Raw genomic sequence first — 25273 nt, forward strand, 5'->3', positions numbered from 1 at the left:
CTGCGTTTACCCGTCTGCAAAGAATCAGTAAAATAATACTCAATCGACTAACCCAAAATGGCAGTTGTGAGGCTTAATTAAAATCTGCAAGTGCTTTGAAATCCTTAGATTATAGGCTCTGTGTACAGTGAGTTACACAGGAAAACAAATGTACAATTTCTAGTATATATTGCTAGGATTTTACTTATTTGCAAGGCTCAAGTCAGTTAATATAACCCTAAAACTTAACTTGTTTATAAAGAATATACACATTCTTCTGTCAGAAGATTTAGCTTTAATGATCATTTGGATAGCTGTAATCTACATAAGGCATAAAAATCTCAAATAAATCAATAAATGTAGTACACAAACGTGCTATAAATCTAGATAGTCTATGTGTAACTTTTTCAAGAGTTTTCACCTGATCCGCAGGAAATGTGGCACTGATTCTAATGGAGCAGAACACCAGGGGGGGAGGTACATTTAAAACCGTGTGCAAATAAAGGTAACCCCAGCAAAAGGCAAGCATGTAGCAGTAGAATCACAACAAGCAGACAGTGCATGTTTTGTGTCCAACAATAGCAGCATGCGTGACTTGAAATGCTCTTTCCTTATAAACTGAAATGCCCACTGGTATGGCTTATTAACACTAATCTTCAAAGAGACACCCAGTCCAGAGGTTCTTGGTTCAATACATAAATTCAGTTCCACTCTAGCAAGATTCATTTGTACAAAGTGCCATTGTTACTGATGACCATGGATTGGCTCTGTGTGTGTGTATGTGTGTGTCAGCCTTTTATATTTCCCCTTCTGTGTGTGTGTGTGTGTGTGTGTGTGTGTATCAACCTTTTATATTTCCCCTTCCGTGTGTGTGTGTGTGTATCAACCTTTTATATTTCCCCTTCCGTGTGTGTGTGTGTGTGTGTGTGTATCAACCTTTTATATTTCCCCTTCCGTGTGTATCAACCTTTTATATTTCCCCTTCCACTTGCATAAGGAGTATCCAAAACCCCTCAGCAACATGCCTCTGATGTATAGTTTACATGTGACAATGCTGCATTTGAACTTGCACTGACTCGGCTCAGAGTGGATTGGGTTAAATGGAATATTACAATGCCAAGAGCTCATCTGGAACTAATAATTTTTGAGGCCACCAAAAGTGAAGAAGAGGAGAGAGAAGAGAAGGGGGAGAGGGGAAAGGTACCTAGTTTCAGTTTGGTTCGCTGTAAAATAAGACTTATGCTGCCATCTACTGGACATGTGCATTACTGTGCAGAGAATAATTCTTCATTTAATATTTCCATTTGGACTGGATCAGACACAGAATCGATTATTCGCTCTCTAGCCTGTTTTGTTTTGGAAGTAGCCCACTCAGAGCTCTATATGCTCTACCTGGTCACCAGCTCTGTATAAGCATAGCTGGAGTCAGGCTTGCTCTTTTCTAACTCCATTGTTGAACATCCAGTGGGTCAGCTGCAAAGGGAACAGACCCATATTTCCATCTTAGCTCAGTTTTGTATTGCTGCCCCTTGCTTAGGATTCACCCCCATGGAACGAGCTTTGCCTTTAATTTGCTGAAATGTTAACAAAGCACTAGGCTGTTGCCTGCAAATGGCAGCAGCACAAATCACAGGACACCACCAGAGCTGAAGACACCACATCTGTTTCGGCTCAGAAAGAGGGACTGATCCCACTCGTGAGCCCCACCTGCTGGAGTTGGCTCAGACATTCCAGAGCTCGTCTGCCAAACCAGACAATAAATGTGGTCTATTTACAGTGACTGGAACCTAACAAGTCCTCGGCATATTCTCCAAGGGCAAGGCATTTGAGGCCCTTTCCCATTTTTTCCCCCTCACTTTCATCACCCTTGGTTGCCTTATATTCTTCGTGCTTATTCTCCCAGAAGACCTGTGCTTGCAACACATAGCTCGCAGCCATTGCTAGTGCTCAGGGCAAGGTTACATACGTGTATGGGGAAAGCGATGCTGTGGATTCGGCTAGATGAGCCGAACTACCCTGTCATCCTATCAGCTCAGACACTAGGCTGAAGAGGCCATTGTACCACCTGAATATCTAGACAGATCAGCTATGAGCTGTGTAAAGCAATTACTGAGCCGGGAATTACTCGAACAGGCCTCTACTAAAGAGAGGCTGATTTTGAGATTAAGGAACAGGAGTGGGACTCGGCCCTCCAGCGTTCTGCCGATGGCTCTGTTTGACCTTGAGAAAGCCATTTCGCCTATCGTTGCCTCAGCTTTCCCCATCTGTGAAATGCACGGTCTGCCTCTGGATGTCATGAGGCTCATCTTATCAATGATCGTCAAGCACTTTGAGATCTTTGGCTGGAAGGTGCTGCCTCTGAAGTTAGCCCAGGTACATTTTGTAACAGTAACCAGTAGTCCTGCCCAGACCTGCTTCTCTCTAGGTGTGAGCTATCAGCCCTCTTTCCTTGCTCCCCTCTGGCTCTGTGCTCCAGCTCCTTTCCCTTGTGGCTGATGTGGCCTCATCTTGCCTCTGGTGCTCTGCCTCCTACCACCACCTAGTGGCCTCTTTTCAGCGTGACTCTGGTACAATGACTCCCACTGCAGTCGCAAGCAGTACAATCCTCTCTTTTTAGCACCACATGTTCAGTCCTAGGCACCTTGGCGTGTGAGGGCAAATCAGTGGAGCCTCAGCTGGACTTGACACTGGACATTTTGGGGATGTGGGCTCAAGTTTATGGGAAAGAAATAAACCTCACATCCTAGAAGAGCCCTGCGCTGGTGTTCTGGTGTCTCACGTTTGCTGGGTTGTGAGGCATATAACCAGAGTCAGGGTTTTGATTTTTTAGAACCCATCTTTCTTCTTGTAGACCCTTTTCTTCCCACCGACAGTGACGACTGGGACAGTGGGAAGCTGCTTTCTCTTAATCTTAAAACCAAGCTCCAGTCCTGCTTTGGAGTTATTCCCCCCCCCCCCCAGCATATTTCCTGCCAAGAGGGGTTAACACAAACACTGGTGCCAGGGCAAAAGAAGTTTGGGTCGCAGAGAGAAGGAACACATGAACTAGTTCTTCAGCTGTTGTCTTGATGGCAGAGTTCAACTGTTTCTTGAAATGCTTCATGCCTGACAGGAAATACTTTTGCAATTCTGGCTTTGCTCTGCTCACAGCCCCTGGTGCGATAGCTATCGTGTTTAGTTTGCTGTGCTGGGCTCTGGATGGGCATAATGGGATTATTATTTATTTTTATTGCGGTGGGAGTCCCAGGACCCTACTGTGCTTGGTGCTGTATAAACACAACACAAAAGCAGTCCCTGCTCCAAAGAGCTTACAATGTAACTATAAGATGAGCCAAAGGTGGAGACAGACAGATGGGAGAGTAAGGAAAAAATAAGACATTCTGTACCTCAGTATCCTCATCTGTGAAATGGAAGTAACGAGACTGACTTGTAGATCTTCTGATGAAAAGAGCTGGGTAATACATGTATTATCATAATAAAAATACAATGTAAATACAGTCAGGAAGTTAAACAGACGTGCAAGCCTCCAGCTATGAGACTTTCTGCCCTATGCATGTACTCTTTCACCTTCTCCTGTCCTCCTGCTATAGATGCCCACCTTCTCCATTTTTTCAGATATTGGGGTGCAGTGGCCTTGTGGGGGGAAAAAGGAGAAAGCCAGTGGGTTAAGCTCCTTGGGGTAGGAATACATCTTCTCTGTTTGTACTGTGCTTGGCACAATGGGGTACATGCATCACACGAACGTGCACATACTACTGTATCACAGCTCATAATGGGTGAGATTTAGTGCTGTGCACTGTATTTTAAGCCCCAAAGCAGCGTCGTCAACCCCAAGAGTTCAAAAACCGTAAGTCATGTTCCCCCAAAATCTTGACATTGCCTTGAAAATCGTGAGTTTTTGAGAAATTAATGAGTGTTATGTTCTTTAGAGGTCATGTTTACAAACTTATTTCTGTAACCACAAGGGTTAGAAACTTATTTTTTAAAGGAAAGCTGAGAATCTTATATAATTAGGAATTGAGACTTTAAGGAAAACAAATACCATGAGCCTTGTGATTAAAACCATGAGAGCAGGCATCACTTAAATGAGAATAGCTGGCATGCCACAGTGGGTCAATTTAAGACTCTGTCATTGACAATTCTATTTACAAAATACATCCTTTAAATTAAAAACAAAATCAGTGTTCAGAAATAGCATCAAACACATTTTTATTGTACTCCAAAAAATAACTCAAGACATGTGTAGAACAGATTTTTTTAACATTCATTTTCTTGACTCAATTTTTATTTATTCAGTGAAAAAAGTTTGACATTGAAAGAAAAAAAAAAAAAATCCTTCAAAATTGTGCAATAAGATACCAAAATCTGCAGCAGAAATCAGATGACTGAAAAAACATAGAAAAGCAACTGAAATGATAAATGTCTAAACATCACTTTAAGAGCTTACAGAGGTGAAGCTAATGCTGATGGGAATGGATGAGACAGGTTGCCTATACTGGGTGCTGAGAGTTTAGAATGATCACTGGTTTTATTTATATATATATATAAAACCCTTGAAGTTGGCACTCTAAGTGAAGAAGCCCTCTGGATCCAAGGTTACTAATTCAGTTACGCCAGTCACGTTCTGAAGTCCATTTGAAAGAGATGTGGAATTTGTATAGGAAAATACTATTCTTGTCTTTCTTGAATACAGTTTCTAAAGTTGTATTGACAAATCAGCTAAATCTTTCTTTAAACTTTTTGAGGTCCCTGTAAACAGATAAAAACATGCTGATTCTTTGTGTGTGCATCTGTGGCACAAGGCTGTACTGTTTTTTTTACCAAATACTGACTTGTGCTGGATTCAGTCTGGTGAAAATTCCATTAACCGGTAGTACCATTCTGCTAGAAAGCCAAGAAGAGTAAATATGGGTTTTGGCAATCAGGATTTCACGATCCTACATATATAATATAGTTTTGATCTTTGACTGCGAGATCGAAATTTCATGTGCCAGTTCTACATGCAGAATGTATACTGCAGTTAGTGGAGGTGCTACGTATGAAATCAGTGTAGTATTTTCTGTAGAGAGCTGAGTGCAGATCACCATTTTATGGATGAGGCTTTTGCTATACAGGGAACTGAAGTAATTTGTTCACGGTGAAGGGAAAAACTGGACTTGGTTTCATTTTCCTGAAGGAGCCCTCAGATTTCAAGTTTAGGAAATTTTCACTCCATGCATCTGAAGAAGTGGGTTTTTTTACCCACGAAAGCGTATGCCCAACTAAACCTGTTAGTCTTTAAGGTGCCACTGGACTCCTTGTTGTTTTTGTGAATACAGATTAACCTGGCTACCTCCCTGAAGTTTAGGAAATGGCTTCTCCATGTATATTTCACCATATAATATCAAAAACTAAAGGGCCAACACAGTTAAAAGTTGTTGTCTTTAGTTCAAATGGACTTAAGAGTGCCAGCTTGCTTCTAATGTGTGTCGTGAACAATAAAACTGACTCAAATGTTCAATCAGGGTTAAATAACTGGAAGAGTCACCATAAACAGGGTACAACTGACAGCCTTTTAGCTGAAGTATTCAATAATTTTGTTTTGTTACAGTAAGGAAAAGCCCAGTCACCTCCCAACATTTAGGGTAACAATTCGCTTCACATTTCATAAAGCTTCTAAAACAAAACAAGAACAAAATCTGGATCTGTATTGTGTGTACCATATTTACAACAACCCCTGCCCATATCTGTGAACAAGATTCTGTGCTTCAAAAGTTCATAAAAAATATACAATTTACCCATAACTGCATCGATCCTGCTCATGCTCCCTGGAGCTTATAATTTTCTATTTATATAAAATACACTAGCCCTGTAAGGCTGCTTTGCTAACAGCACAGTGGTTATTTTTGCTGTAAGGGAAAGTTTTGAGGGTTGAGGATATTTCTCCATTACAGCACTATTCACACAAGGTGAAATTCACCCCCAGGAGAGCTCGCACAAGGTCTATGACCTGCATAAGTGCCATTTAAACCCTTCAGCGAGCAAAAGCAATGCTCAGGCAAATGTGCAGACCCACATTGCATTAACTGAGGCACTGTTAACCAGGAGTATTTTTCATTTGCAACAAAGTGTTTCAAACTGGAAACAGTTTCTGTGTTTTGTACAGCTGAGAAGTGAATGCAGTGAAACTGGACTAAGTGACAAGAAATGATCAGTCACCCAGCTTGAAGTAGGTCTTTAACTTCAAAAGTTTGAAAACATCAGACTGAGAAATCGTCGTAGCGTCTTTAAAATGGCCATGAGGTTAGTTATTGGAGTTGGTCCTTAGCATGTGTTTCCCTATATAGGAACAAAAGGCAATAGGCCAAATTCTGCTTGCCTTACTCAGGTGAGTAGTTCTACTGAAGTCAATGGGACTGCTTAGATGAGTAAAGCATACAGGATTTGGCCAATATCAGTGTTCTATAGACACACACACATCTTCTGAGTTACTGTTATGCTAATTTTTTTAGTGATTGTGCAGAAATATCAGTTTAATAAGAAATAATAACCACATCCCTGGGTTCTCTTTCTTTCTTTTGGCCGTTTCCCCACTTTTCAAGTATTTGAATCTTTCAATAAATCTAGGAATTTGTCACTCAGGGTCAGATTTTTGATCTTGGGTACACTAGTATAAATCAGGAGTGATTTCATTTCCACCAAAGTTTGCTAGAGTTACTCAAAAGTTGTATCTCAGAATAGCATCTGGCCCTCAAACGATGTAAAAAAAGCAAGTCACAACTCTACAAGCTTAAAATAAAGAAGCAGTGTCCACAAAATCCCATTCAATTCTGGTCCCCCAGGAAAAAAAAAAATAGAACCAATTTGTCACTTGGGAATGACACTCTGTCAGTAGCTGAAAATATATTTAGTATTTCTTTATGTATTGAACCATACAGAACTTCTACTGTTTATACATTTTCTTATTTGAAATTAAATGAATCACTTGTTTATCTAAACATAGTTGACCCTTCTGTTCTCACTCTATCCATAGGAAGACTGCAATTATATTTTCAAGTTACACAACAAAGATACTTTTGGTTAAAATAAAATATTTATATCATAACAAGATGACACATTATATTTTACTGGTGTAGAGCTGATAGGCTTTGCATATACAAAGTATGTATAGATGTGATCCGTGAACACTCACTTACATCATTTGCTCTCCGGCTGGCAATTAGTTTTGACTCAGTGGGGTGGGATTCAAACTCTACGGTCACAAAAAAGCTAGGCAATGGTACCAGATGTTTTTAACTGCTAATGTTTAGCTTGGTAGCCAATGGTGTGTCTACAGTAAGTGCATAACAGATAGTGATCTGAATATATATGTTACTTCTGAAGTTGAAGTTAAAACCACAGCTACTTTTAGGAAACAGCAATGAAGGAATATAGTATCCTTTTGTAACCCCAAATGAATTCCGATTTTCAGATAAATATAGCTTCATAAGACTGTGGAAAACCTGCAATCAAAGCACTTTCTCTAGTTTTAGCTAGCGTGTCCCCACCCTCCACCCCCGCTGCCCATCAATATATTAGCATCTTAAAGAAGTTCAATAGAGGAAGCATGTTTGTCTAATTGGATTTGACAGCATGTATTGAAATGTGTTTTTAAAGACAGTTAGTGGCCACTTTTTCCTGTTAGTTTCCAATTTTTGTCAATAATATATGTAACTAAAGGATCAGGCTACAAATGAAGGACAAGGTTAGCAAATCCACTACTAAAGCATTTAGGACAATGCTGGTGATGCACAGAACGACATGGACTCTAGTTCTGTTAGGCAGAAAGTAAGGGCCAGAACTGAAAACTTTGGGGCTTAGGGTTAGTCCTCTAAATCCATGTTAAGGGCCAGATCTCTAACCAGTTACACACAAGTAACTTCACTCATGGGACTAGTACTCTGGAAGTCAGTGGTACTAACATGTGTAAAGTTACCCATGTGCACAAGTATTTGCACAATCTTGACCTTAATCACCTAAATTAGACACTGACTCAGCAATGTACTTAAGTATGTGCGTAACTCTATGTACATGAGTGGTGACTTCCATGGGGAATATTTACGTGAATATTGGTAGGCACATACCTAAGTACTTTGACTGACTCAGGATCAAAAAGTGGCCTGATTGGGAATGACGCCAGTGGGAGCTGTGGGTCCCCTTTCTGAAAATCAGGCCACTTACATTTTAAGTCTTTAAGTAGACCTCACTTTAGGCCCCCAGGTCTGATTCAGGAAAGCACTGAAGCATAAGTCCCAATGAAATCAATGGGATTTAAGTACATGCTTAAAGGTAAGAAAGGGCTGAAGTGCTTTGCTGAATTGGGCCCCAAGGTTTTAACATTTTGACCCAGTTTTTTAATAATAGGGGGGAATTAATATTAATGATTTTTTTAATTATTATTATTGCAGTAACAATGATTGTGATACCAAAAATCTGCTGCCGGGCAAGATAAAGTGGCACACATTCTATACAAGGTATACAATGTCTGACGACTCTGAAAATCTGATCTAAAGCATATTTCCCAATAAATTAACACAACAAAAATACTTTCATATAAAACAAAGTCCAAAGAATTTTTTTTAAAGTAAATGTAAAACCTTCAGGGACTATATTACTTGTCTCCCTCTCTCTCTCTCGCTATATATATATATATATATATATATATAATCTCCTGAACTTTTTAAAATAAATTTCTTATTGTTTTAGAAAAATAAAAAGAGTAGCCAATTTAGTCAACAGAAAACATCTCACAGACTTAAAAGCATGCCCAGCAAGCACAGCCTTGTAAGACTAAATTAATGTTAAAACAAAGCAATTCGTTTCTAAATCAACCTGGTCTGCAGTTCACAGTTGATTACTACAAAGTGTATTTTTTTTTATTATTTTTTGGCCCATATAAAAATAATGTATTGCAACTCAAAGTGCATTTTTAAAATAAACCATCAACTATTTTTATCAAATAAAATATTTACACCATTTGGTTTACAGTCAGAAATGCGCTTCATGCGATGACCATGGGAACGTCATCTGAGAATCCAGTTATCATAGGGGCTTCGTCGTCGTCCTCTCCTGGAAAGTAAACAGAACGCTCTGTCACATAGCTACAGTAGTTCCATGCATTCTAAAACCAGAAGGGACCATTACATCATCTTGTCTGACCTCCTGCATAATCCAGAAAAAATGTAGCGGGGCAAGCTAAGCAAGCGCTTGACCATTTGAGCCAATTTCCCCTCCCTAACTGAAGTAGCAGAGGACAATTTGCTTCATGTTGTAGATTTCGGTTCAAACACAGCAGTTTTGCATTAATAGGAGACCTTGGAGTAACAACAATAAAAAACAGCTTATATTTATGTAGAGCCTGATCCACCACATGGGATCAAACCCTACCAACAGACTTCAACTAGAACATGAACAAATCCACCGAGACTCGTCCCAAAGCGCCCCCCAGAACCCAAAATAGAAGTTAGGTGCCTATTCTGCTCCCATTTAAGTCAATGGAAGTTCTACAGGAGTTCTACAGATACAGCCTGATATACACACACACAGGAATTTATTTGCCATTGAAAATACAGCCGTCTCTAGCGTGGAGGTGGAACTGGGACCATTTTGGCTGAGGACACTAGAGTAAACTCGGATTCTTACAGTGAGCGTTCAATGGGATCTGTGGTGTCCTCTCAGTACAAACATGAGACTAGATTCTCTGCTGGCTTCATCTGAGTTCAGTGGAATTATGCTAGCAGAGAGTTTGTCCCAGAGGTCCTAAACCTTTGAAGTGCATGGGAATCTAGCCTCCAATGGGCATAGGGCGGAAACCCCAACACCGTAAGCTGCATGGAATTTTCAACGTATCTGACTCGGAAGGATGAAGTGGCTGAGTTGGGTTGTTAGGGGTTGAACCTGTGCTCCCATGTACTGAAAATGCCAAGAGATGGTAGATAAGAAGGGAGAAACAGAATGCATCTGTCCACGCTCTGTACATCCTTCTTGGTCAGAGCTGTGCATGGCTGAGAGGGCACAGTCAGTGGGGCTGCTCGCATGCTGTACAGATTACACCCTTGTAGATGTCTGTGCGGGAGACTGAGCCTAGAGCCAAGGGTAGATGAGACAGGAGCTGCAAATAATGCTGCTTCGGCCACATAAAACTGTGCGTCGCTTGGAGGCTGCTCCCTGAAACTGAAATGTGATCAGGAAGTGCAGTAATTTCAACAGCTTATCAACCACACAGGTCAGTGCATCAGGAGAGCTTCACAAACCTCTCATAAAATTTCAGGACGTGGAATAGCGCGACTTACCTAAATCGTCACCGGAAGAGAATATGGCTGACCCAAGGCGGGAGCTGTAGTGGCTATTTGCAAAGGCAGTGAAGCTATTCTGCAGTCTTCTGTGTCTCATGTATAATACAACAAACCCTATTCCCATGGTCACAAGCAATAGGAATAATATTGGGACCACGATGGCAGCTACATCTGTGGATTTACCAATTTTAGACGCAGAGGCATCTTCACCTATGAATGGGGAAAAAAAACTGCCATTTGCCACTGCTGCTTTACAGTGTTCAGGTAACTGCAATGCAGAAACACAATGAATGAAAACGTACCAGTTCCTAGATCATCGTACAGAAGTGTAGCAGGCTCCCCACACATCTGTCCGCTATAAAGACATCGGGCCTGAACTGTGAATGAATAGTTGTGACCTATCTTCAGGTTGGAAATTTTGAAGAAGTTCTCTGTGGTGTTCCCAAGATAAGCTGTGATATTCATCGTGCTGTCAAACATGTGTATCTCGTAACCCTGATGTATGGGGCGGGGGAAAAAACGCAGAGAATAAAACCGAGATCACTCAGTTCTTCAGCTACTTCTGACACCCTTTTAAACTTCTTTTTGCTAGTGTATTTAGCTCTGTTGATACCCCATTGACAGCAATAGTGCAAGCTTCCTTCAGGAAACCCTGTCAATAACCTGACCCAGGGGGACTAGTCTAGAGCTAAGAGATTTCAGCCTCCATGGATTTACTCAGTGCTTAGCATCTCCCTGAAATTGCCAAAGAGGGAATGACGCTTTTGTGACCTGGACCCCTATCCACTAGGAACTGGATTGGGAGCACCAGTAATTCACTCCCCATAGATCTTCTCTCAGTCTTTAGATAATAACACTTTTCAGACACTACTGCTGTGGTGACCTACATGCGAAAGGCTCTGTGTCCTACTCCCGTTCCCTTTGACGATTTGATTGCCCCATGCAGTAGAGATTTTCAGGAGGAGGTTGATGTCCTCAAAAGCCAATGGAATGGGTCTTGTATCATTAATGAATAAACAAAGCTACCTGCATGCAGGAGGAATATCAGGAAAACTTTGTGGAATAGGGTGCACTGCCCTTTTAATGATTTTATGAAGACAACCCTCCTAGGCCAATGCTACTCTATTCCAGATTTTCCTTGAACAATACCTGTAGGATGGGGATCTGGGTCAGTGAGGGGGAAGAACTGGCAGAGAAGCAATCTGGAGTTTATTAAAAACACCAGAAAGCTGACCCTAGCTCTGAGTCCTGACGCTGGCATTCCATAAGCAGGGAGAGCGGGCTAGAACTTGCCTCTCCCTTGAGTCTGTCCTGGTTCCTGGTGGTTCTAGGTCTTTCACCTCCAACAACAGGAGACAAAGGCGGGTTGGGTAATGAAGTTTACTGGAACAGCTGTATTGTAGCTAATATGGGGCAAGGCATGCTGGGAAATAAGGGAGATACCTATCTATCCATCCACACACAGACAGGCATGCATATACATACACAGACACGCACGTTAGTGTATTGTGGTCTCAAACCATTCTGTAAAATGTCACTCATTTCACCTCTAACCAAACCAGCTTCTTAGTTAAAAAAATAAACAAATAAAAAGCAAAGCAAACTTCGGGACTTACCCGGCTTTCATTAAAATTACTTTCTTTCAAGGCTAAACTCTTCCAAAAAAGCAGAATATGATCATTTTCCGTTATAATTTTTAAGGCATCTGGTGCAGAGAGTGAAACTGCAAATGGGGAAAATGGGCAAACACGTTACTTATCAATAATGTCTCAAACTGCAATAAACAAGCTCACTACTGAGAGTTTATATCTATCTTATATTCAGCACAGTATTCTGTTTACACTGACATGACACACAGGACCTGCACCATTGAAATCGAGAGCTTTGTAACTGGTATCAATGGGAGGAGCACACACCTAGTAGGTATTCTGTTTCCTCACTCTGACAAAAAGGACATTTTTAATTCCTCCATTTTAAGCCGGTGAAAAATTCCCTGCCTGCCACTTTTACTAACTGCCCTCTATTAAAGGGTTTTTTATTGTTTTCCCTGGGAATTGAAAATGCTCAGTCTCTCTCAGGATCAGGCCTCAAGTATGGAAGATGGACTGGATGATACAGGAACATGGGAGTCTCATACCAGATTAGATCAGTGGTTCATCTAGCCCTATATCCTGCCTCCAACTATGGGCGGTATTGGGTGTTTTGGTGAAAGGTGCTAGGTTCCCCTAGTTGACAGCCATGCAATAACCTGCCACACTATCCAATGTTAATATTTTTTTTCCTTACCTGTAGTAATTTTCATACTGGATTCTTTGCTCATGTTTCCGAGCTGAACAATTATGTGATATTTTCCTCCCGGCTCCAGCTTTTTAATGGTGTATTCCACTGTGCTGTTACGGGTTTTCACCTTGTAGATTTTATCTGTTTTTTTAATTAAATCTTTTACTGTGACAGCGTACAACTGCAGGGAGGAAAGTGACACACAGTGAATGACGGAAGCTCCTACTTCCCATCCAGTGGCTGGTGATATAAAAGGCCAGTTAACACATGAGGCTCGGGGCAAGAACCAAATTTAACAAAGTCTTCTATGTGTTGGAAACCTGTGAAGCCAAGTGGGATTTCAAACTTCTTACAGTGCATTATTAGCAGCAGAAGGACCAACACCCCAGAAAGCTATTTACTGACTCACTAAATCTAGCAGCTGGGGAATAAGATAATTTTTCTTTTTTTCATGTCTGCACTTTGTGTTGTAGTTCAATGTAAAATACAATCTTTTGCAATGCTTACATTCAATTTAAGATACCAGTTTTACAAGGAGGATTTATAGCTCTTGTATTATAATATATACAATAGTAGTATCCCGGCTCTTTCATACCACTTTTCATCAGTAGATCAGCATTATCTCAAAGAGCTTTACAAAGGATGTGGGCATCATTATCCCCATTTTACAGATAGGGAATCTGAGGCACAGGGAGGTGACGTCACTGACCCAGCAGGCCAATGGCCCAGGGCCTGATTCTGATCTGAATGCCCTTTACAAATGCATTGACTTCAGTGGAGTTAGTCCTGAGTTACCCCAAAGCAAGTGAGATCAGAATCAGGACCACTAAGAGGCTGAATGCTCTCTGTTAGTAGAGCACTGATCTTGCAGTTAGAGTGGATATCTCCCAAATAGATCTGCACTTTACAGAGTTGAATATCCTTTTCCATCAGCATAAGTCATGTGCGCAAAGGTATTACCATATCCTGGTCAGGCGAATCGTAGGGCGACTCCCACTTGATGACAGCAAATGTCTTTCTGGTGAGCACAGAATGCAGATGCCGAGGGGGAAGCCTATTGTCCGGTATCATCTTCACCACGATGTAGTCGGAAGGTGGTCCTTGGTACGGAGACATCACACGGACCTTAAAGTGACAACAGGCTGGTTAATATCATGTCTTAAGATTTCAGTAGCAAACGTTAGTCCAAGCTGTATGTGTGCGAAGAGTAAATAGAAAAGCATCCTACCAGAAACAGGTACTGCTCGTCCCTGTTCACGATCACAGTGATGTTGTGTAAAGCAGTGGTGGTGTTATAAGGGTTTCTATATAGTTCTAGGAACGATGTGGCATAGAAAACACCATAGACCTGTAGAGAAGAACAAAGAAGAGGCTATTCAGGAGCTCTGCTCTGCAACTGTATGGGATATAACCTACCAAATGACCCAGACTGTGGGATTAAATCTAGGGTCATGTATTACTGTCTAGGACAAAAGAGGTGCTGGAAATTTAGCATGTGTCACAGCCTCCCTCCCTTTGAATCTATAATGTCCCGATGTCACAGCCCGGTGTTTTATTTCGGGGTGGAGGTGTTCCTGTCCTTTTGAGAAGACAAAAAACTTTGGTCCAGACCAGCTAGGGTCATGAAAGATCCCATGGAACCTCTGATACATCAGAGGGAGTTAAATGTGTATATTGCAGTTGTCCAAGTTACAGCACGGGCATCCACAGTCTGCCTAAACGCCCTGGTTGGATGCTGCCTTCTTCACTCCCTGACTTAACTCTGCGCTGTTCCCCTCTGGTATCTAGCAAGGATGGCCAGGTAGCCTTACAAAGAACTCATCCACTTTAGTGACTCATATTCAAGATTGCATATGATAATACGGTGAACCTAATCACAGCCAGTAGGGCAGTGATACTCAGACATCAGTGGTTCCAGAGCCAAATTGGTGATCAACATTACGCACAAGAGCCACCGTTGCATGAATTTGCTGTTTCATTTACTATAGTACTAGATAGTCATATTTAAACAGTGCGAAAGGGGAAATATTTAGCTTTTTTATATATATACACACACACACACACACACACACACACACATATTATTCTCACAGCAAAATGACTGACCGAGCATTATTATTTTTAGCAACTACAATTGGTTAATAATAATAATCACATAGTGTTTTAATATCATGTGCTGCAAAAAGCCGCAGGAGACACTATTAAAGAGCCACTTGCAGCTCACGAACCTCAGTCTGAGTGTCACTGATCGAGAGGCCGGGGGCCTGTTGTGTTAGGTGCCGTACAAATATCTGAAACAAAGACAGTCCTTGCCCCAAAGAGCTTACAATCTAAGAGGATACTTGATGTGATTTGCATCATTTTTCAGACACATGTTTTGCAGAGTCCATGGTGCAAATCACTATAAATGGTGCAAAGTTCACCATGCTTTTCCTAGGGGATGGGACTGGATGTTCCCACAAGCCTATCAAACAATTCTGTCAAACAGCTTATGGCCTGAGGTTCCAAGGCTAAACGGAAGACAAGTCATGACAGGTAAGAAAGGAACGGAGCCTTACAACGTTCCTCGGTCCAGTCCAGTTACACTCCACAGCAGTCTGATTGATGGCTTTGGCTTTGAGGCTTGGCGACACGGGTCTCGTACCGTTGGTCACAACATGTGCAAAAGACAAAGGGCTGTCACCCAGTGCGGTCTTGGCCCAAGCAGAAATTTCATACGGTGTGTGTGCTGTCAAATTACCCACTGAACAAGAAGAGAAAGTTGAGCCATTCGGTTAAGCGAATTATTTGTAATCACTTGGACAGTAGATGAACGCTTTAATAAATATAAAGCACTAATACACAGTCACCTGCCCATTTGTTTTGTACGTTCATTCATTAGGAGTCATTTTTTAATACAGTTGCACCTGGGAACATGTCACTTAATAGAAACAGTTGTTTTATTGGCATGACAGTAAATGGCAATGATTTCTCCTTAACTGATTAGCAGGGACACATTTGATTAGCCTCAGTGGTGCTTTGACCCAATGCTGAGAAGGTACGAATTTCTAAGCTGCAGTCTTAATATGAAGGTAAAATGTTCAACCTGATCTGGCCAATCTGAGGTTTTAGACATCTATGTTGCTTAAAATACACCTGCAAATATTCAAAATGGCACCTGCTTTGCTCACAATTTGTGTCCACACGAGCAGGAACCAGTGTCTGAAACTCTGGCTCGTCATCTGGCTTTTTCTGCAGATCTTTTTTTCTTTCGTTTCCACTTAGTATATAATCCTTCCTCCTTCCCAGAATGATTCAGTTGTGTATTGGCGGGGGAGAATGGAGACAGCAGCAGACCCTGTGTCGAACTTTGCACATCCATGGGTGCATGCTCCCACTGTGGCAGTGCAGAGCAGTGCATGGAGGAGGAATGAGGGTGCGGGTTCACGACCACCGCGCCCCACTGGCCAGAACCCCGTGTAAAGGGAAAGGACCGGGGCTACATGTGCCAATGTCGCTCTGAGGCTGGTGGCTTCATCCCAATTTACCTGGGGTTTTCACAAAGGTCAAGGCTTTGCAGCCTAGCCCTGAAATCCCGTGCTCCCAGGAGTAATTCCTATTTACATGAGTAATCATCCTAAGCTAAGGACTGTTCAGTTAAGCCCTTGTTGCAGGACAAGCCCTGAACCCCGCAATGCCAATCTGCTCATCGGGATGTCCGAAGGCAAGATAGCTCCAGCTAGAGGTTTTACCTGTTTGTGCTGACTTTTCACCATCTAGGAACAAAGTCCTTTTTTCTTGCCTGTGGGTATCGAAGGTCCAGAAGAAGTTTACGATATAACCATTCACCTGTCAAGGAGCAACACCACACAGAATGGATGAGCAGTTTGTTATGCTGTTTTTATATGCTGTTGAATGAAAGTTTTAAGTCTTCATATTGTATTTCCTGTAACAACTAAGGATACTGGTGTAGTCAAAAGTGAAGCTTATTTACCCTCCCTAGTCCACTATCTCTGGGTCTCTCAATCCATTCCCCATCTTTCCTCCCCTAAGGTTCAGAGGCACTGTAATGGGGGGGAGCATCAGGGAACGCAGACTGTGGAAAAAAGTCTGAGTATTTTTAATAGAGCTGGTCAGGAATTTTGGTCAGAAAATGTTGATTTGTTGAAAATGCAAGAAAATAAAAATAAAAAAAAAAAGTTTTGAAATGAAAAGTTTTCACTTTTTGATTCAAAGTAGTTTTGTTTGAAAATGTTAGTTAATTTATACTTCTAAGAAGTTAAAAAACAAAAGCTTGATATTGAAATAAAACAATTGACCCAATCTGAAATGGGTTTTTCAGATTATCAATTCATATTTTTTTTGGATATTTTGACTTTTTTCCCATCCCAAAACAGAACAATTCCCTCCCCGCCCACCTCAAATCTCACTCTAGCAGGCTGGGGAAACCGTTTCCCTCTGATTTTTAATGGTGAAGGCAAGGGGAAGCTATTTTTTGTTCTTGCTTTGCTGGCTTGCTGTTATTTAGGATTCCAACACACAAATATCTATCATACAATTTACAGCCCATGCAATAAGTGCAGGCACCTTCGTTGTGTTCTGAGTGAAAACTGATTATACAGGACAGAAAAAAAGCCCCACTTCTCTCTTTCCCTAGGGCTCATCTGAAACTCTCCAGGAAAAACCTACCTCAGGTAGATCTACCTTCCCATACGAGATGAACTGTGTTAACCCACAGTATAAAGAAACGTCATTAATTCTCTAAATTACAAGGCATACATAGTTCTACCAGCATCCTCTGCCTTTGTATGGGAGCTGGGAACCCTTTTATTACATGGTAAATACCAGACTGAAACAAGGTACTTACACATTAAGTATTAAATAATTCTTAAAACCCCAAACCGTCAATGACAGTGTATTTGTTTTCTAACCAGGTGATTTGCTTTAGGACAGAATTTTTTGGCCGTACAAGACTCGGATTGTCATTCTCTTTTATGTTTGCAGTGTTGTTGTAGCCATGTTATATAATGTTTATCCTGCCAAATATTTATGACTCTAATCTAGCTCCCTCTGCTCTGGTTCTAGCCAGGAAGTTCAAACTTTACCTTAATGTTAGTGTCCACTTTCAGGGTGAAACTTATGGAGTTTTCATTGTAACTTTCAATACGGATGGTAGGTGGTGGGATGACTGAAGGGAAAGGAAGAAACAGACATGAATTCAACATCAAAAATATAAAACACAATCCTATTTTTATGGGACTGGATAAATGCAGATTTTCAGTTACTAACTATCCTGAAGGTTTTTTCCAACAAAGAGTTTCCCCACCTATAAAAGTTGCTAGACTCTTTCTAGCACCCATCACTGCTCCTACAGGAACCTGTTGGAGTAGTGTGCTGACACTTGATAGGTACATCTTAAAGGGAAGTTACTGTTTTAACCTGGGGTTGCTTAAATGCAAGGGATCCTATACACCAGGCCATCCTAAAATACAGCCCTATGCTTCCCTGTCTTTCTAACCACAGGGTGAAGACAGAGTGGATCGGATGTAGGTCTTTTATTGCTTGTGAATTCAAACAAGCAATTAGTTGCTCTTGCAACTTCTGAAGTGAATGGCGCAACTCCCGCTGACTTCAATGAAGCAGAATCAGGATTGTATTGAGAAAGATACAAGTATCAGTAACACATTTCTTCCAAGAGGCCCTTGGTCCTTCCCTTGAAGGAAAGTTTAATAAAAGCAGGACGCATGGCAAACACCTCTGTTCAGTCTTATCATCTTCCCATCTGGTGCCCTACCTTATCTGTTTAGATTGCTATTGTGTCCCTTGGGTGTTGTAAAAGATGCCTCCCTTCCCTGCAGCAGATGACAGGCTAACTGTCCTCTCTGCTACAAAAAGGCTTAATAGTGGAAGGAAAGATAAACTTCTGCTTCCAAATGTATTAAGATATGACATGATGGGGCCAGTAATTTAGAGTAATGGGTAAAGAGAGGAGAATGAGGTTATAGAAAGCAGAGCTGGTTGAAAAGTTCAGATGAAAAAAATGCAGATGAAAATTGTTGCAATTTATTCCTCCTCTGTTTTCCCAACTAGTTCTAACGATTAGTTACTGGTTGCTCTTTGTGTTACCAAGGATACTGCATTTTCAGTAGCATCGTCTCCTCTTCCCTGTCTTTGTTACAATGGGGAGAGAGCGCTTAGATCTATCTAGTTAATGCTTAGGGATGAAAACATATGTTTTATTTCAAAAAAGCTGATATAAAATCTGATAATTTAAATGATTTCATGATTTAAAAAAAAATGCCACAGAAACAGGGTTTTGTTGTTGTATTTAAACATTACCCTGCAATCTAACCATTGCAACCTTGTTCTAATGCATGGGAACCTGAGTGAAACTGACTAGCCTATGTTTACAAGCTACATGAAATGCAGAAGGCAAAAATCAACAGAACCTAGCCCCAACCAAATAGATTTTAAAAGTTCTTTCAGTATAAATAACCAAATGATTTATTAGTAATGGGAGTATGGAATTTGGTTGTCTACAGCTATGATTTTTAATTTGACACTCTGTTTTTTTTAAGGTGTAAATGCTATAGCTCCTGTTTATACAAAATACAGCAAATTCAGTCCAGATATTAAATCACTAAGGAAAAGACAGAAAATTACCATTCATGCTAATGCTTATGTTCAATTTTTTTTTCTGTGTTGTTCGAGTCCATTTAAACTGAAACCCAGAAAAATGTTTACCTTTGCCTTTCATGGTGGTTATGGATTTGGAATCACTCCAGTTTCCTACGCCCCGACTAGTTACTGCAGCAACCTTTTTCAAATTAGAAGGCGAGTTAAAATTTTATAATGAGAACAGAGAATGAGTTTAGAAAAGGGTTACTGGTGTCGTGGAACTGATGAGAAATGGACTTTGAAACAAAACACAAGAGCTCGTTTAATTACTTGGTAATATCAGGTTTGTGAACAGAGATAAAGCAGAGCTGCTTAGAGTTAATTAAAGTAATCTATTGAGATACATTGCAGATAACAGTATTTGGCGAGATCTTTACAAAAAAAAAACATGTAAAGTAAGGGGGGCTGGAATAATTCTGCCCAGTATAACCTAGCACAACTCCCATGAAATCCATGCTGGCAGCAATTTTGGCCCCAACAATTTATTTAGAAAGTGTCCTGTATATAGAAGGGATAGTGCATATATTAAAAGGTACCCGCTTCTTGCACACACATGGATTATACAAGTAACAGTAAGAATTACTTTGATTCACGAGGGTTGTATCCTGCTATCTGAATTGCCATTAATATCAATGAGAGTGTAGCATGTGGAAAATTAGCAAGTTAAGGCTGTACTCTTCGCAGTGTTCACTTTGCAGGCTTGCCTGTCAAACTCAAATCCTATCTGATTTTAATCTAGCTTTTAGCCCTCTCTAGCATCTCTCCTGCCCCATCCCTAACCTAGAAATATAGGGCTGGAAGGGACCTTGAGATGTCATCAAGCCCAGCCATCTGCTCTGAGGCAGGACCAAGTAAACCTAGAATACCACTGACCGGTGTGTGTCCAACCTGTTTTTAAAAACATGCAGTTGATGGGGATTCCACAACCTCCCATGGAAGCCTATTCCAGGGTTTAATTACCCTTACAGTTAGAAAGTTTTTTCTAACATCTAACATAAATCTCCCTTGCTGCAGATTAAGCCCATTACTTGCTGTCCTACCATCAGTGGACAGAAAACAATTGTTCACAGTCCTCTTTACAACAACCCTTAACATATCTGAAGACTGATATCAGTTCTGTTTCTTTCCCCCATGATACAATTACAGCCAAATTTGTCTCTGACCTATATCCTGTGCAACCAAAGTGACTTCAGAACTGTGCCATCCGTAGATGACTTTTAAAACTGCAACCTGGGTTTCTTGGATGGGGTGAAAATCTAAGGACAGAATTTGAGCCTTAAGTTTTGCTTTTTCTTGTCAGTACACAATGGAGGAGTCAGCAAATGTGCTGGCCTTCTATGTACTTTTAGCAATACAGTGTCTTAACTTGCTACCCTGGCACTAGTCTCTCAGTTAACCGTGCAGTGCTCAGATCGTCCAGTAAAAGAAAACCCACTTGAGAATGTGGGCAGTACACCTAGAATCGCTGGCTTTTAAAATACTCACTCTTAGTGTGTATAATTTGTTGACCTGCAAGTTCTCAATCTCGGTATAGTTCTTACTGGCTCTAAGTGAGGACCACTCCTTGGAACCACTTCTACTGTATTCCACCTAACGGGGTGAAAACAAGAGATCGGAGGGTCACAATCAACAATACAACAGGGTGGGATGTGGGATGGATGGGTGGCTAGCTTTAAAGTACCATGGGCCATTAAAACTACACAGGCGCTAGAACTCAAACCCTCAATCTGAATGCTCAAATCTGGGGTGGGACATAGCACACTTCTAATCAAAAACATGCAACTTCTTTCACCTGTCTGGTCTAAACCCAGAGATTGAGAGAGACTGTCTGTATAGTATAGTATTTGCTCTGTGGAACCCTTTCTGCAGAGTATAGGGACCACTGGCTGTATGGAAAATTCCCCTCTGCTCCACTATACCCTGTGTATCCAAAGGCAGAAACTGGTCTTTCTCAATGATCAACTAGCCAATTCATTCAGGGGCCACATCAAGCACATAAAACCTTAAGATACTTTACTAAGAACTAATACAAGCTTCCTCTTACCAGCTCTGACAAGTATAAAGGTTGGATTTATTCTCTGTTTAGGAGACAGTTGCATCTTAAAGTTGCCAAGTTTTTTGAACTGTCTTTTTTTTTATTATTATTATTTTTTATCACAGTCTAACTGAAAGAAAAAGGAATCCACCCCATAGAAAGAGGGACAATCACTGTCTGCCCATATGTCTCTAATAAATGCAGGCTTTCTTGCATCATTAAGTCTCAACTGGAATTTCAGTGACTGTATGTATAGAGGCGATTTTGCCTGAGCGCCCCAATAAAACTCAATTTTCCATCATCCGCCCCTCAATCTCATTTATTCACCTTCCTCGTTATTATTGTAATGGACCTGGAAAAAAATATTTACATCATCTCTGCAATAACTGCACTGTATCGTCTGCTCCTCTTTGGACTCCGTCTCTCATCACTGAGAAAGTAGGTAATTGTCAAAGAAACGCTCACAGTCTAAGTTACCTGAGCTGACATTCACTCTAATTTCCAATTACAAATTGTAAGCTCTGTGGGGCAGCGACCTTCTTTCTGCTCTGTGTTTGTACCGAGCCTAACACAACAGGATCCTTGTTCATGACTTGGGCTCCCAGGTGCTACGCTAATACAAGTAATAACTAACTGTAATAATGCAGGAACACATTTTAGCATGTGTTTAAATCCCACTGATTTAAATGAGATTCAATCAATGCTTACAATTGAACATGTGCTTAAGTGCTTTGCTGAATCGGGACCTCTGTGCAGAGGGGCTCACACAGGCCATGTTAAGGGCTTGAGTAGTGAAGCTTTCTGCAGATGACATGTATGCCCTGGGGTCGAAACATACCTCTGGCCACTTCGGCCTCACTTAAGTGCATAAAACAGGCCTCTGTGGAACTTGAGGGGGTGCCTAGGCCTTGCACAGATGTGACTTTCACCAGGAGTGAACAGCTGCAGGTAGTTTTGTTCAGAAGGGTCAAATTCCCAGAGCCATAAACCATCGAGGCCCTTTGCAGTGAGGAAGGAATCCTTCCTTCTACTGCGCATGCAGGGCTCCCATTCAGCTTTGTGTCTTGACTGAGGAACAAGTAGCAGAATAATACTTACGATGTACTCTCGGATCAGGCCGTGGGCAGACATGGGCGGAGCCCAGCGGGCGATCACCACGCCTTCCAGCTCTTTCTTTAGGGACAGCTGAAGATGAAGGGGGGGATCGGGTACTACCAAAGAAACAAGCGAGTTAGTGACAGACTGGCCAAAGGGGTTTGTTCATCAGAATCAGAAGGGAAAAAAGTCACGAACAAGTGTCCAGATCAGGGGTAGGCAACCTATGGCACGCGTGCCAAAGGCAGCACACGAGCTGATTTTCAGTGGCACTCACACTGCCCAGGTCCTGGCTACCGGTCTGGGGGGCTCTGCATTTTAATTTCATTTTAAATGAAGCTTCTTAAACATTTTAAAAACCTTATTTACTTTACATATAACAATAATTTAGTTATATAGTATAGACATATAGGAAGAGCCCTTCTAAAAACGTTGAAGTGTATGACTGGCACGCAAAACCTTCAATCAGAGTGAATAAATGAAGATTCGGCACACCACTTCTGAAAGGTTGCCGACCCCTGGTCCAGATATTAGCGAGCAGCCTATTCCCTACTGGAGTTTGGTCACACCACAGAGCCAGTGGGCACGGGGGTCAATGTAAGAATGCACCCTTCCCATGGATCCTCAGCCAGTAGAGTGCCCTTGGCAAGGTCAAGCGGAAGGGGCAACTAACAACCTATTGCTCCTGGGAAGTCAGAGACCCACATGTGGGAGGCTGCCTTCTGTGTGCAGATCTGCGGGGAGAGGACCCAGGCTCTGAATGTGTCCCATTCATCCCCTAGAGGTGCTGTAACTACAGGGTGCAATCTGGCCCCAGTAAACAGCTGAGGCTCTGTTCCCTTGCCTTCTGCAAAAAGTTGTGGGATGCTATTCAGAAAACACCCCTCCACCTTCTCTTATGTGCAGGCACAGTGCAGTGGCTACTTGACGGATCAGAAGTTTTACACATCCAGGAACTTAGAACAGAACATGCAAAGACCACTTACATCCCTCCGGCGTACGCAGAGTAATAAAGTCATTGGTGTTGTACACTTTGCTGAGGCACTGGACCTGGACTTTGACCTGATAGGTGCAATCTGGCTTGAGGACTTTTAAGACACTGTTTGTTTTGCTGCTGTGAGTTTCTAACGTTTTCCAAATGCTTTCGCCAACCATCCTGTGGGAGAGAATAAAACCACTGAACTCAGGAAGTATTTCTGGAGCCGGAGGTATTAGCGTGTTCTGAGAGCACCCATCATCTAACGACACTTTAAAGGCCTGCTTTTGTTTGTTTGTTTATTTGTTAAAGGGACACTATTAAGTTAAAGCTAGTCAGCTTCAAAATATGAGTTAAAAGTCATTGAAAGTTTTACACTTGCCACTTTCTCAATTTTTTTACAGCACTGCCTTAACTTCTTGACACTTTTTTCTCTCATGGTTGCTCTGTCCCACACAAAGGCCTAAACCAGGGATCGGCAGCCTTTGGCATGTGGCCTGTCAGGGTAATCCACTGACTGGCCGGGACGGTTTGTTTACCTGCAGCAACCGCAGGTTTGGCTGATCACGGCTCCCACTGGCCGGGGTTCGCCGTTCCAGGCCAACGGGGGCTGCGGGAAGCGGCGCAGGCCGAGGGATGTGCTGACCGCTGCTTCCCGCAGCCCCCATTGGCCTGGAACGCAAACTGCGGCCAGTGGGAGCTGAGATCGACCGAACCTGAGGACGCTGCAGGTAAACAAACCGGCCCGGCCTGCCAGCTGCTTTCCCTGTTGGGCCGCGTGCCAAAGCTTGCCAATCCTTGGCCTAAACAAACAAAAGTTCTATGGGATGTGTTATACAGGACGTATCACTAGACTATTACAATGGTCTCTTCTGGCCTTAGAAAGTATGAATTTAGAAAATGCTGGCAAATGCACAAGGTAAACAATCTGAAAAACATAGACACAAATAATTTTTCTGTAATCTCTTCTAGCTAAAGCCATTTCAAGGCTTGTTAGTAACAATAACAGGTAAAACAGAAATGAGATTTTTAAGCTGACTTCACAAGGTGCTTAAGAGAGTGCCTACCTTTAAACCAGGGTGGACTGATTTAAAACAAAGTGATTTAAATCATCAATTTTAATCAGCTTTTCCATTTGTACATCACTTATTTTCTAAAGAGCGGCGCATTGTCATTGGTTGCTATAACCGTTAAAACATGTTGATTTACAACTAAATAGAGCCTTTACGTTAGATTGGGTACATCTCTTTGCTATCCAGGGGGCACATTATAACTATATACATTTATTTAAGCGATTATATAGCTTAATATTTTCAGATGCTTCTTTACTGTACATGTTAGTAGGTTCGAAAATGGTAAAAGATATATTGCTTATTTACTTGATACTTAACGTTTTGCTTATGATGAGGATGGTAATTGCAATTTAACTAAATACACACAACGGTCTATACGAATATTTTTATTAAACAAAGCAACCTTGCATATTTTGGATGCATAAACCTCTCTTATCAAAACATGTTTCACATTTACAACTAGGTGATTTATTAAACACAGGGGTTAGCTGGGTAGTCAGTTGATTAAACATTATTTCAGGTCAGCCTGGGAAAATTTTCAAATATGCCTAAGTGAAAGGCCTAGTCTCTCCAGAGCCTCTTGAAAATGAGAGAGTCTCCTGTGTTACTTAGCCTGAGCTATTGCACCTTATTTATAAAGCCTGACCTCAAAAGTTAGGTGTTTTGTCCCATTTTCTTTGTATAGAAAAACGGCCTTTAAATCAAAGTTTTTGATAGCGGCTCATGGATTCATCATATTTATTTTGTATTAAAATTGTATTTAAATATTTTAAGCGATTATAATAAATTTAGGCCTTAACATATTTTGTATTAAATTCTGATTTCATTTTAAACAGAACTTATAATTTAAATAACAAAATCTAAA

General features: G+C 41.3%; 1 protein-coding gene and 1 long non-coding RNA gene across 3 annotated transcripts in view; one reads left to right on the forward strand and one right to left on the reverse strand.

Moving 5' to 3' along the window:
- Positions 1-25273, forward strand: part of LOC128823248 (uncharacterized) — a 209060-nt gene that overhangs the window by 144672 nt on the left and 39115 nt on the right. The window lies entirely within an intron of this gene.
- The window catches only part of SORL1 (sortilin related receptor 1), a 97117-nt gene continuing 76015 nt past the window's right edge, over positions 4172-25273 (reverse strand). For both annotated transcript variants that reach the window (XM_054005433.1, XM_054005431.1), the window contains exons 35-48: positions 23346-23515; positions 22363-22475; positions 20715-20819; positions 19296-19368; positions 17657-17739; positions 16304-16400; positions 15131-15315; positions 13801-13920; positions 13533-13697; positions 12579-12753; positions 11909-12015; positions 10595-10787; positions 10290-10502; positions 4172-9066 (exon numbers count right to left, since the gene is read on the reverse strand). In XM_054005433.1, the coding sequence (XP_053861408.1) occupies positions 8999-9066; positions 10290-10502; positions 10595-10787; positions 11909-12015; positions 12579-12753; positions 13533-13697; positions 13801-13920; positions 15131-15315; positions 16304-16400; positions 17657-17739; positions 19296-19368; positions 20715-20819; positions 22363-22475; positions 23346-23515 (1867 nt within the window). In that variant the 3' untranslated portion in view covers positions 4172-8998. The remainder of the gene's footprint in view (positions 9067-10289; positions 10503-10594; positions 10788-11908; positions 12016-12578; positions 12754-13532; positions 13698-13800; positions 13921-15130; positions 15316-16303; positions 16401-17656; positions 17740-19295; positions 19369-20714; positions 20820-22362; positions 22476-23345; positions 23516-25273) is intronic.

The sequence above is a fragment of the Malaclemys terrapin genome, chromosome 15 (assembly GCF_027887155.1).
Source record: "Malaclemys terrapin pileata isolate rMalTer1 chromosome 15, rMalTer1.hap1, whole genome shotgun sequence".
In the NCBI taxonomy this organism is placed as follows: domain Eukaryota; kingdom Metazoa; phylum Chordata; order Testudines; family Emydidae; genus Malaclemys; species Malaclemys terrapin.